Below are 13,360 nucleotides of genomic sequence, written 5' to 3'. Positions count from 1 at the left end.
GAGTGAGGCACCACTGCACTAACCGCTAAGCCAATCTATGCGCCATGCGAATGTAGCTTTTAAGAGTTATGTAGGACTTTCCGTGACAGCACCGAGTATTATTAATGTTAGTGAAGTGGTGCCTCACTCAACCGGCCCGTGTTCGATACTCGGTGTTGTCACGGGAAGTCATAACTCTTAAAAAGCTACATTCTCATTGAGTGGTGTAGCAGTTAGTGAAGTGGTGTCTCACTCAACCGGCCCGTGTTCGATACTCGGTGTTGTCACGGGACAGTTGACAGTTGTCGAACACGGGACAGTTGAGTGAGGCACCACTGCACTAACCGCTAAACAAATCTACGCGCAATGCGATTGTAGCCGTTTTAGAGTTATGTTAGACTTCCGTGACAGTTGAGTTAGGCACAACTCCGTTGACCGCCACACCACTCAATCGGAAATGCGAATGCAGCGATTTAAGAATGATGTTAGACTTCCGTGACGGCACCGAGGATCGAACACGGGCCGGTCGAGTGAGGCACCACTTCACTAACCGCTACACCACTCAATGGGCAGTGCAAATGTATCCTATTAAGAATTATGTTAGACTTCCATGACAACACGGAGTATTGAACACGGGCCGGTTGAGTGAGACACCACTTCACTAACTGCTACACCACTCAATGAGAATGTAGCTTTTTAAGAGTTATGACTTCCCGTGACAACAACGAGTATCGAACACGGGCCGGTTGAGTGAGACACCACTGCACTGACCGCTAAGCCAATGTATGCGCAATGCGAATGTAGCCTTTTAAGAGTTATGTTAAACTTCCCGTGACAACACCGAGTATCGAACACGGGCCGGTTGAGTGAGGCACCACTTCACTAACCGCTACACCACTCAATAAGCAATGCGAATGTAGCCTTTTGGGAGTTATTAAACTTTCTGTGACAACACCGAGTATCGAACACGGGCTGGTTTAGTGAGGCACCACTTCACCAACCGCTAAGCCAATCTATGCTCAATGCAAATGTAGCTTTTTAAGAGTTAAGTTAGACTTCCGTGACAGCACCGAGTATTGAACACGGGCCGGTTGAGTGAGGCAGCACTTCACTAACCGCTACGCCACTCAATGACAATGTAGCTTTTTAAAGGCCTACTAAAGGAAATTTTCAAACGGGAATTAAGCATTAAAATGCGTAAACTGAACACTCAAGAATGCATTTTTAAAAAAATTACCGAAAAAAAAAAGGTTTTCAATGGCGCTGTCAAGGCCCAAAGTCCAATGTTTCATTTATTTTTTATTTTTTTCAAAATAACCAAAAAGTGGAAACACTGCTCGAGAATACGTCACAAAAGACGAGAGCTCCAGTTCCAGGCTCCAGCAATATCAAAACTTCAGAAGTTCGGACGCGTTGCGTTTCAAGAAGTTTTGCATGATAGTTTTACACGTTTTTTAAGTTTCTAGGATATCTCGTTGACTCGTTGAGTAATAGTAGCAATGTTACGAGAAAGGTGAGGTACCGTACGGTAGTATAAATGTAGTAGCATTGCTAAAAATTAAATGTCCATAAAATCAATATTGCATCATAGTTTGACTATTGTAGAAACAATATTGCATCATAGCGAATACTATGCCTGACTTTTTGTGTTGTGCTTAACTGTGACACGACAGCATTGCATAAAGTTAGTATGTTTGGGTTTCCCAAAGACGCAAAAAAGAAAATGGAATACCCATTGCTATCGCAAAAGACAACAAAAATTTTATTGCCTTTTGCCACGACCTACATGTGTGAGACAGCATTTTCAGCTCTTACCAACATGAAGACAATACAGGTCCAGACTTTCCGTGGACCCTGCTGACTTACGAGTTTGCCTTTCACAAATAACTCCGAGAATTGATGATTTATGCAATAAGAAGCAATCCCATCCGTACCATTGATGTTGTCAGTTTTTTAAATAAACAAAATTCGGTTGTATTCATTTTACCTTTGTATTGGAATTGGGGGTCCGCGAATAAACAGATTCACAAATAGTGGTCCGTGGCCCAAAAAAGTTTGGGAAACCCTGATGTATCCTACTGCGTCAACGCAAAATCTTGAAAAATTAAAATGTATTTTTCCATACCGTCTGGGTGAGTGAGTCTTTTCTTCTCGTACACACTTGTAGTGTTGCCATGTTTATTGGAGAAGTAGAGAAGGTTACCTTCTAGTGACGAAGGAACGGGCTGATTGAGAGCAAATCGGTGGAAAGTGACTCCAGGGTCACATATTGCTGATGAGATTGCCCCGTCTGAATATTCTATGCCTGACGATATCTAAACATGAAGTAAATGTCATGTTTAGTCGGTTTTGCGTTGTTTTGCACTGGAACTGCTTGAAACAACCAGCGTTTAGACTTGGAGAGGTTCAACTCGATTTGCGCCACAGACAAAAATGGAGGAGTCACTGCGGACAATTGGTCAACCCTGATGCTTCTGGATAAAGACCAGGCTTCTTTGATGCAAATAGCAGAGAGAGATAATCAATTTCGGAAACAAATGCTAATCGGGCAGCAACATGGTCAAGCACTCTAGCAGATAATTCGAAAATGTATCAGCCATTATATGCCAACTGCCAGCTTAGGCTAGAGCTAGGGATGGGCAAAATAGAAGAATAAGCTATTCTAGAATTATTCTAGAATAATTTTTCGAATTTCGAATTTCGAATACCTATTCTAGAATAAGTTATTTCAATTTCAGAAGATGTCAAAAAGCTTTGTTTTTACTCTGGTTTTATTAAAGACACATAATGGAAAAGTGGCAACGAAACGAAAAAAAGCAGTAACTGCCATGGAGAGAGCAAGTCTTTGTTCCAGTGAAGAATGTTTAAAGCTTTTAATTGCTCGCCAGTGGGCTGCAATCGCAGTTTTGATGCTGTTAATCCAGCACTCGAGAAGGATCTTTCTGAGGATGCATGAGTGACTAAATACTTCCTTGCAAGATCAAACAACAGAGGGAATTTTTCTTTATTTTTGTTCCATTATTCAATTGCATCAATGCTTGGCACTTTTGCCTTAAGGGACGATCGGTTTCCTTCGGCAGCTAAAAGCTTTTCGTTGTCATTGTTACTTGATGCTGAAGTATTTGTCGCTTCAACACCGGAGCTCAATAGATCATCCATTTCATTAGATTGCTGCATTGTTGCGGAACTTATGACACTAGGTGTAGCGGTAGCCTCACCCAGAGTTGAATTGTGTTCCATGTTTAGTAACCTACGATGCAAATCCACACTCCACTGCACAACGGTCTTCCGACGTCTACAAACCGCACTGGTAAAGAGAGCTGACTAGCTGTTTTCGCTAGAGCGAATAGCTATCGCTGAACCGAACGTAACTAGTCGGCGAAAAATCAATAAAAAATTTTGGTAGTCGGAAAAGCAGATATTTTCATTTCGGTTTGGAAAATTCGATTCGAAATGTCATTTCAATTCGAATAATTAGATATTCGGATTGCAACTATTCGAAATTCTATATTGCCAATCCCTAGCTAGAGCCGCTAGACATTATTCAATTCGATAATCAACTGGGCCTTAATAAAAACTTATTAAATTATTGCGTTCTTTTCCGCGATAAACTTGCAGCTGCAAGAGTAAATCAACGTGACTATAATTGAACGCCAGGTGATCGGAAACTTAGATTAAGTAGATGGGAAAGTAAGGCAGCCAGTCTCGGCGTCCACTTTCATTAAGTGTGCCAAAATTTTGTCACATGCTCTTGAGCAGTGTCGAACCAGCGTCCTTGCGAACGTCAAACCAGGGCTATCACCACTCGGGTATGCAGCCTACTATTTGGTGATGCACATTAATGGTGCATACGTTGGTCACGTTGACGATACATTACTGGAATAGCGCAATCGCAAAAAAGCAGCTGGTAGAGAGACAGTAAATGACATAATTATCATGACACTAAAAGCAAGTAAGCTAAAAATAAGAAGCTCACATGGCAGACAGCTGTATCAAAAATGCCGGTGTAAGGCACAACGCTGGAGGAAGGACTTTGACTAGTGAACGAACCATCCACGTCTAGAATGACCCCTTCGTGATCCCATCTCCAAACTACTTTTCTTGTCACGGATTCAAACGACAAACCTGGCAAAGAAGAAATTGACTATCAAAAAACTTGGATAGATCTGACGTCCAAACGTTAAAAGGTATCAAAAATCATTCTTCTTAATGTCTGCTTATTTTAACGTCTTTAAACGTTGAATCAATATTAAGAAAACGGACCACTCGTTGGGCGAGATTTTATACAATTCTGCTACAGTCAAGCTGGTAGCGATAAAGTTTATCCTTGAAGTGTCAACAAAGGATATAGGAATGCTGTAGACAAACCAGAGTTGAAAAATAAGGTAATAAGAATGGCAAGTTATTGGCTGGTGCAATGTCGTAGCCTATACCTTCGACGTGGTAGTAATATCCTCCACATGAATGTACGCACACTCCTTGAACAGTTGTCAAGCCAAACACTGCTCCCTTCCTGTTAAAGTTTACAAATTTGGTGTCTTTTATGGTTAGGCCCGGACCGAATGGTAAGGTCTGCAATAAAAGCAAAGAAACTTGTCAAGAAAATTAATAACATTTTTGTCGCATTCAGACTTGTGATTATCCGCTAAAAGTTTGTGTTAAGTCGACAGGGAAGCAAAGAAGGCAATTTTTGTTATCAAAATTCAAATACGAATAAACCACTTACACCACGTGCTAGAATGGGCGTTGCAAGTGCGAAATTACAATTAATGTTAATGTTTATTGATATCCCACTAAAAAATTAGTTTCAAAGAAAGCATTTTCTACAAAAAGTAAGTTTATTTAGAATCTGATCCAGGCCATGCATAATCCGGGCAAGTACAATAATCCCATCCTTAAACTTTTCACCTGAATAAGTCTTGTTCCAGCAATTGAAAAATAACTTTATTCCTCTGACCACTGCTCTTTGAAAATGTTTACTAAATTTTTCAAATGTTGTAAAAGGGGTTAAATTTTTTTAACAATGTGACAGTGAGATTTGTAGTCCACTCTCAAACTACTGCGCAATGTTTCTCAACGACAAGTTCTCAACCTACCAAGCCATAGCCGTAGAAGTATAAAATATTTTGGAAGCGCAAAAAAAAATGCCCAAATTTTGTCTTTGCAAACATATTTTTAAAAACACAGCATATAGCGATTTTTTTTACAATTTTCCCAAATAACTGGACATTTTTGGCCAAAATTTGGGATGTTTTTTATATTGAGGGTGCGACTTTCCCAGTGTATCTCCATCACCTACGGCTATGTAATGTACCTAGCTATGACATTTTTTTAATAAAGACGATAACCTTTCAATCAATTATTTATAATATTTCAATTTAAAACAAAAATTCTTACAATTGCAAGCGGAGTTTCGAAGCTTGGTTCGGAAATAGACGAATGTCCGACAATCAAAGAATTGCTGATCATAGCCCCCCTCTCCTCTCCCCATGGTGTGCCTTTGATAAGTTTAAGATCGATCCCAGTAACTTCATTGTTCACCATCACAAAGTCGATGAAATGAATCGCGCCGCAATCCACCCATTCCGCGCCCTTTTCGCAATTCCAAGTAGTCAAAGAGCGATATCGAGCTGGGCTCGGAACGTCAGAATCGCAGCTGCAAAAATCAACAAGACAATCGTTAGCAATTCCTAATTTAAATTTCTAGAGATAACAGGTTACAGGAAACAAACGGTTTTCTAAAATTTGTACATCAATGCCATGTTGTAGGCTGCGTGTTGTTACTGTGAGGCCGCAACATCTAGCGTTCTAAGGGCAGTACACTTTTTCAGTTCAGCATCATCTTTTGACCATGACTTGTAGGCTACTGTATTGCACAAGTAAAAACACAACCGATAACCCAACTTTTTCAAGCCCCTAGGATGGCCCAACAATCAACATGGTTCGAATTTTCCATTGTAATGTGATGAGAAAGTTTTTCAAACTGAGTCAGGTGAGGTATAAAAGCTACATATAAGTAACTCAACCAAATAGTGAGGTTTCGTGCACAAATAGACAAGGTTATACTGATAGATTGTGTCAGAAAAACAAACATTATTTACTTTCCTCCTTGCATTGGAAAGTAATGCTCAAAAATCCACAGTCCAAACCATCCTTGTGAATGAACGGTATTGTTTTGAAACACTCCCAATTCAACATTTTGTTGGCAGATCGTAGGTGTGTAAGAGGGCCCATCAGGGTGTTCGTGCATTCGATACCAAAAACCAAAGTGAGTTCCCCCAGCGGCGTGATTATGTTGGATGACGTTGTTAGGATTGGTAACCCAGTAAGCAGCTGAATGCAAAAAATGAAGTTACACAAAGGATACTTGGCATAACATACAATAACCACTGACTGCCTTGTCATAACATGCCTAGATTCTCTCAATGGGAGTCCAAGCAAAATGTACATTGGTCAAATGCCTTTGTACCACCATAACGCAGTTGGTACGTCTATAAGCGTAAATACGACCAATTAAAACAAAATCTTGTTTATAAGACTACAGGCTGTTGCTTTATTTTTTTTTTCTTGGTTTGAGGTTTTGTAGTCAAATGCATAATTTTTTTTACTAGCCTAGGGTGTCCACTGCACAGTCTACAATTCTCACTGAAATTTTGCTGAGACAACTAGAAAGCAGTCAATATTTCGTCTACCCATCAAGACAAGCAAGCCTTATGCTTTCTTTGGTGGACAAAAGGAGCAGTCATTCATGATGTGGTCTGCAGTGTGATCTTCAGCATCACACTTGCAGGAGGATGCGAGTTCTCATGGGCTTGTTACAAAGAGGAAGCGCTCATCCCTAAAGAGGCAGCTGAAGCGAAGGTTTAAAGTTAGATTGCAAACACATACCAGAACCTTTAAAAATACGCTTGAACGTTGTTGGGCTAATAATAACGCAATACAACCAACTCTCTCACCAGGAGTGATATCATCATTGAGTAAAGATGTACTTTGCCTAACAAAGATGGCCAGATTGTATTGGATAACGTTTTCGATTTCTATGCCATCTTCTATGAAAATAGCTCCGCCCATGACGTCATAGACCACGTTGGAATCAACAAGAAGATTGTGTGTCCCTGGGGAAAAAACGAGAGATGTTTCTATTTGAATAAGGTACTGAAGAAGCCACCTTATTGGGGTGAAAGTTTTATTAATAAATTATAAGTTTTCGTACCTGGCTGGTTTTATTTACTTGTTATGAAAAACGTAATGTTTAAAAGTGTAGGCGTCCAAAAAATGTTCAAGTTATTATTGGCGTATAAAAATAAAAAAAATAACAAGGCAGTGAAAATTGCATCATAAATTTGACTTGACAATGTAGTTACTGCAGCACTTCTTTCAATAAATTCCAATTTAGCTTTGGGTGTGTCACGGTTCTTTCTATCTCTTGCCAGGAAAGAGACTTATGAAAGAGAAATGACGTAGTTTATTGGGATATCAAACGGAAAAGAGTCAAATAAATGGTCGAATAATTCTACTTGTGAGATGATAAATGAAAATTCTTGAAGGCTTTGAATGGTTCAGAACTTTTAACAAATAATCGACAATAACTGTGAAAAGCAACAGATTCCAACACCTGTAACTTCTATATTCGACCAACGTATTTCACTGACAACTTATACAACTCGATCACAACTTCTAATAGCATCAACTCTCATCTACTCGAATTCAATAATTTCAACTTCAATTCAATTTTCTATCTCAATAATAATCTCAATAATCAATATGCATATTACGCCACTATTGCAGGTTTGTTTTGAGCAGTAACTTCGAGAAGGTACGATAATTTTACGTTATGAGAACTCGTTGAACTCACAGTTTTACTACTCGTAAACATCTTTGTGACGTCGTAACAACTTACTACCTGACAAAGTGCTCGACAAATACCTGACAAGTTGAGGAACCTTGTATTCTTGCACGTATGCAAATTCTTCTAGAAGTATATTACACAATAAAGATTTTGCAATCAAAGGTCATTATCGGACAGTAACCGATAATAACATTTCGTAAGAATTGTAGCCTACAATTGAAACAGTACGCTTGGTCAAGACACATAACGTAGCCTATCGTGTGGGCTATAGCTACTAATTGTGACAGGGTCTATCTCAAAATTAAACTTGCAAACAACATTTAAAATCATGTCAGGTTACCATGGATTGTTACGGCTCGGTTGAACGTTCTGTGGATGGCGCACCTTCTTACGTACATTCCAGAAACATTTCCCATCAGATGAAAATGGATGGGGTACCTAGAAACAACGCAACGTTCAATTGCTTAAGTATTAGTTTATGGCAACTAGTCACATCAAGTTAAAATGACAATTGACCGATATTAAAAAAAACAACATTTCTAATCGATAGGCGAGGTTCAAATTCTGTTACCCAGCATGGAAACAACTCTCTTTATGTCATCGTTTGGACTGCACAACTTGCTTATTGCTTATGTTGTGGTATTGCTGTATTTCATGTTTTTTATATTTTATTTTGTACGCTTTATAATAAAAGAAAGCCTTTTCCGATGCAAATAAGGCTTGAAAAATAATCATTTTCAGCAAATGTTGAAATCATTAGTATAGACGTTGAAAAAATGTAAAAGCAGTAAATTTCCTGACTATGTTTATACCTTCCGAGCCTGAATGCTTGGCCAGCGTAAGTCACTTCCACATGCTCAATACGAGCCATAGCTTCTTTGGAGTCCCTGTACTTTGAGTGGACCATAATCGAAGCCCCAAACTGATCTGAGCCAATTTCTTCACCAAATCGACCCTGTGGTGATTGCAGTGGTTTAAGGATCAAGTTTATTTGCAGATTATGTGGCCTACGATGGCTCAACTAACCTTAAAAGATTTAAACTAAACCCGGAAATATCTTTTCAAAAAAGTAAGGTATGTTTTATGTCAGTGTGATTTGTTGAAAAATAAAAAATAATCATACTGAGATAAAACAGCGTTGACGTGTAATTAGGTTAAACGCGTGGCTTAATTCTTGCTTATACTTTATTTTGTTTTCAAATATGCTAAAAAGAAAGTAATAGCCCGTTGAGAATCCTATTGAATAAAGTAATAAACAATTAATCAGATTCTCACAGTATCAACGTGAATTAAGCTAGTCCACATTTACATGGTTATAAAATACCTGAAAGCAAGTTTGTAGTGCAAACTGTCCCGTGTTGAAACCGTCCGGGCAGGCTTCTATAGGAATATTCCAAGCATGGTTATTGGAACCACGGAAAACAATGTTGCGGGTCAGTAAGCCAACTTCAGCTAAACAAAGAATACCAGTGAGGAAGAAAAATCCGGAAAGTGGGAAACGCATGTCAACAGTATAATCAGTTGAGACTAAAAACTCATCAAACATGACCACACCATTTTTGCAACGGATGGGCGCGAAAACACAAGCTTTGCACAACAGACCACCTATCTGAAGGATTTATTTTGTTTCAAACTGTGTCAGGCTAAGTCCTGGCGTAGAAAAAATGCTGGGCTGTTGCGCCGTTACGCGGCAAACCAAGCAACGTTAAATTAAGCCTACCGAATGTCTCCCAGAAAGCAAATATTCCTCTTTTTCAGACATTAAATTAATGTAAACAGGAAGGGCTTTGCTGCCTGGGTAAAGGCTTGCCAAAGTTTTGGTCACTACCTCGAAATTCGACATCAACTCCACCAAGATTTTCTGTGATGCCCAAGTGTTCGTACTCCAAAGCTTCATCCAAAGAAAGGGTCTTTCCATCTTTGCAAAACAGAAAAAATGTTACAACGTAAAACGCAGTAAATCTAATTATTTTAGTTACGATATCCCATTAGTTATTGCTCTCATGTATTGCAAAGCCGTATAGTACCAACTCCACCTGTTGTCCCTAATTTCAGTAAGGTTCTCCGTATCCCTGTTTGATTACGTCCGATTGGTAAAGATTCAGATTAAGCAGATGAGAAGGTAAGAAAACCAACCTCTGTTCCCACCTTCAAGCTTGTCATGTCAGAAGACAGAGCCACGTACTCTTGAAGGATGTTGAACCGGTACCCTTTCGAGTGTCATACATAGGCTCTCATCACCTTCGCAAACTTAACTCTAAAGTTAACTCTCAAGGGTGTATTCTCACCTGCCGACACTGATATCACTTCCCGCTTTTCATTCTGATTCTGTGAATGACGCAATCCAGTAGATGCGATGACAATGTAGCTTCCTACTTTCCAATCCACAGACTTTTGCAGAGTTATCTAAAGAAAAATGAGGCAAGCAATTTAAAGAAATGCAAGTATACTAAATTGCTTCGAATTCAATTTGGAGATATTTTCGTTGTGAACAGTCCCAGCGCACGCCTACCTGCAATGCACCAGCCGAAGCAGTTGAGGCCAGTTTCGTCCACGGATGCGTTACTTGTTTACCGTGAAGATCAAGTGTCCCATTGCGCACAGCCAGGGTCTTCGCGCCGAAGATGGGCAGTTCCTGAGACCTGAGGTGCCCGTACATGACTATACTGGCCTGAGATTGGAATGGTTCTTCCTCTGTGCCGACCTGATTGTAAAAAAGTAGTTTAGTTTTTAAAGTTTAAAGACAAAAAACGACTTAAACATAAAGTGTGATCTTGTGATGTAAAAGGAGCTATAAACTATACGAGGTGTTACAGGTCATTTGCAGCAGAAGAGTGCACTATATGTTTTAAATCAAATTCCTGGTGGAAAATTTCATACAATTTTAAAAAAGCAAACTGTGAAAGATGAATTCATATCCTTTAGATTGTCATATTGTTCAATAGAAAAAGCTAATTCGAGCTTAAATTGAATACTTTGAAATTAAATGTCAGTATGGGCTACTCACTTGCAGACGACCTCCATTGGTGATTAAAATATTCTCTGCATTCAAGGAAACATTTTTCTCATCAAAGATAACTTCCCCTCCATCAATTAACAACATGATTAAAACAGGGGTGTCCGTATCCAGTAATACGGTTTGACCCTGTAAGAATAATAATTTAAGCACAGTATAAAAAATACACGCAAGTTTAGCCACTTCTCAATTCCGAAAGTTTTTAAAAATCATGAAATGCTTGAGGCTCTAAATTTATAGTGGAGAAAAATTCTAAAGTTTTCACACAAAAAAAAATTGAGAAAACTTTGGAGAAACTCGTACCCGATGAAATAAGACAACATTTTACCTTTTGGATGACAACAAAGTCTCGCTCTATCGGCAAACTGACGCCTCCCCAAGTAAAGCGGCTTGACCATCTGTCGATGTAAAAAAAGTCAGCTTTGCCTTTGAGAGCAACTCCGTTGTTTCCCACTTTAACTTTAACCTGAAACAAAGATCTCCCTCAGAAAATTTTAAATTGAAAGCAGACGAATAACACGCAGAAACCATTGCTAAGAGTCTTACTTTTTTGAATTATTTTAGCTTTAGTTTAGTCAGTAAAAAATTGTTGATATGAGCTGATGAGGGAAGCAGTTGCACTTGCTCACCAGCAGGACTAATTAACCAATCTATACATTTGTTATAAGCAGGTAAAATTAAGGTCTATTTTACAGCACAAAAATAAAAAAACTCTTATTAAAGAACTCAGCTTGCGATAATCTATCTGCACAGCTACTTTGTTCGAACAAAATACCCACTTTTGTAACGGCTAGCATATCTGAAAGCATGTGACTTCGATAGTCATCTACAGTCTACACAATATTAGCCTGTGGCTGTGCTAAATTACTTTCGTTTACTGAATTTGGTCTACATTACAGGCGCGTCTTAAGCCGTTGTGATTTTCCACTTTTTGTTTGTTTTGTTCCTGAATTAATTATTGTTATTAGCCTGACCATTGTTCTTTTTTGGATTCCGAAAATGAAAAACAAACTGAACTGAGTACTGCACTTAACAAAGCTGGCAAAATTTCATCTTTAACGGAACAGTTGCATTTTGACCATCTCCACTAATGTCTTTCTAGTTTTTATCATTGTTAACCTTACCTTCGTCTTTAAAGATCCATGATGAGCATTGGTTTCACAAGTGACACTGCCATCATTAGAGCTTATTATGTCGCACACCACACCATCGATTGTGACAGACAGAGGCGAACTGGATCTAACAGAATAGTCTTCATGTTGGTGGAAGTTTAAATAAAACTTTAAATCGGATTAATTTTAAAATACAAACTGGTGCTTTCCTTATCTTTGTTTGCTCACATAAAAAAAAGGTTTAAAGGTAAGCAGCACAAACAAACTATGTGTGATAGTTTTTTTGCATCTTAATTTACGTGTTATAACCTTTAGTTATAGGCTTACAAAATGTATTGTATCACAATCACTTTCACCTCATCACCACATACTGCATAATGACAGCCTCGATCACTGATGCTTCTAGAATATAACATCAAAAAACGGTCAAACAGTATCAATTTACCGTTATTTTTATTTTAGCAAAATAAGACTTATTGCTTACAAGAATCCTTTCCCAGATATCGTGATTTGTGTCCCACCAGCGGTGCCCCCACTTGAAGGAAAAACTCCGGTGATATCAGGGGTACTCGACAATTGGTAAACGTAAGGTGTAGATACGTTAACGCTATCTGGCCCGTTTGATAATCTTATTTCACATGATGTGCTTTCTGAAACATAAAGCTTATTTTATTGATGAAATTGCTGGTCCATTTTATGAATTATTTTTGTTTTGTAGAATGGCGCATTATGTACGTTTATAATACGGAGTATGACGATTATGAGATGTCGTGGAGTATGGTGCTAAGGCCGGTACTAGGGTGGTGGGGAAAAGCCGCAGCAAGGTTAACAGGGTCAGCTTCTACCACCTTCAAACAACACCAAATAAATGGGTGAATAAACACAAGGCCTACATCTAATGGAATAAACAACACAACACACCAAACCTTCAAAGACCAGACGCTGACATACCACTTTCAATATTTGCATTTTCAGGAGTGAGACAAGAAAGTGTGGTCGATGTCTGCGTTTCTATTTCGCATGTGATACCACATATTGTAACAAGGCTGCTTGACGAAAATCCTTGCCCGTTAATTGTCAATGTTTGTCCGCCACCATAACTCCCTAAAATTAAAAAAAAAATGTAAAGATAAAAGTGAAAAATACCTTGGTTTGTTGAATTAATTGATGTTTTGAGGCCACTATTTAACAACATCAAAGCGTGAAACATGTTTTTGAGATGATATGGCTGTATATTGACAAATTTATTGCTTCTTGTTTCAGCAAAGAAATTCAATAAAACGTTTATTTTAACATTCACAAAATTGTTATACACTTAACATTGAGTTATTTATATTTTTTGCATATGATTGAAAATAAATTGACTCAATAAGTTTGTTTTTGTTTGTTTTATTATCTTTATCC

The 13,360-nt window shown here is 38.5% G+C and overlaps 1 protein-coding gene across 1 annotated transcript in view; it reads right to left on the bottom strand.

Moving 5' to 3' along the window:
* The window catches only part of LOC145784014 (fibrocystin-L-like), a 94,758-nt gene that overhangs the window by 42,693 nt on the left and 38,705 nt on the right, over positions 1-13,360 (bottom strand). The window contains exons 39-55 of the mRNA XM_082595771.1: positions 12,904-13,060; positions 12,441-12,602; positions 11,969-12,083; positions 11,173-11,310; positions 10,836-10,973; positions 10,335-10,532; positions 10,117-10,234; positions 9,657-9,746; positions 9,153-9,280; positions 8,641-8,783; positions 8,169-8,266; positions 6,936-7,094; positions 6,081-6,312; positions 5,377-5,635; positions 4,413-4,551; positions 3,956-4,104; positions 2,105-2,294 (exon numbers count right to left, since the gene is read on the bottom strand). Of these exons, the coding sequence (XP_082451897.1) occupies positions 2,105-2,294; positions 3,956-4,104; positions 4,413-4,551; positions 5,377-5,635; positions 6,081-6,312; positions 6,936-7,094; positions 8,169-8,266; positions 8,641-8,783; positions 9,153-9,280; positions 9,657-9,746; positions 10,117-10,234; positions 10,335-10,532; positions 10,836-10,973; positions 11,173-11,310; positions 11,969-12,083; positions 12,441-12,602; positions 12,904-13,060 (2,613 nt within the window). The remainder of the gene's footprint in view (positions 1-2,104; positions 2,295-3,955; positions 4,105-4,412; positions 4,552-5,376; positions 5,636-6,080; positions 6,313-6,935; positions 7,095-8,168; positions 8,267-8,640; positions 8,784-9,152; positions 9,281-9,656; positions 9,747-10,116; positions 10,235-10,334; positions 10,533-10,835; positions 10,974-11,172; positions 11,311-11,968; positions 12,084-12,440; positions 12,603-12,903; positions 13,061-13,360) is intronic.

The sequence above is a fragment of the Aplidium turbinatum genome, chromosome 15, assembly GCF_918807975.1.
Source record: "Aplidium turbinatum chromosome 15, kaAplTurb1.1, whole genome shotgun sequence".
Lineage (NCBI taxonomy): Eukaryota > Metazoa > Chordata > Ascidiacea > Aplousobranchia > Polyclinidae > Aplidium > Aplidium turbinatum.
Note: the sequence above shows the minus strand (reverse complement) of the source record. Positions and strands in the feature narration are given on the sequence as shown.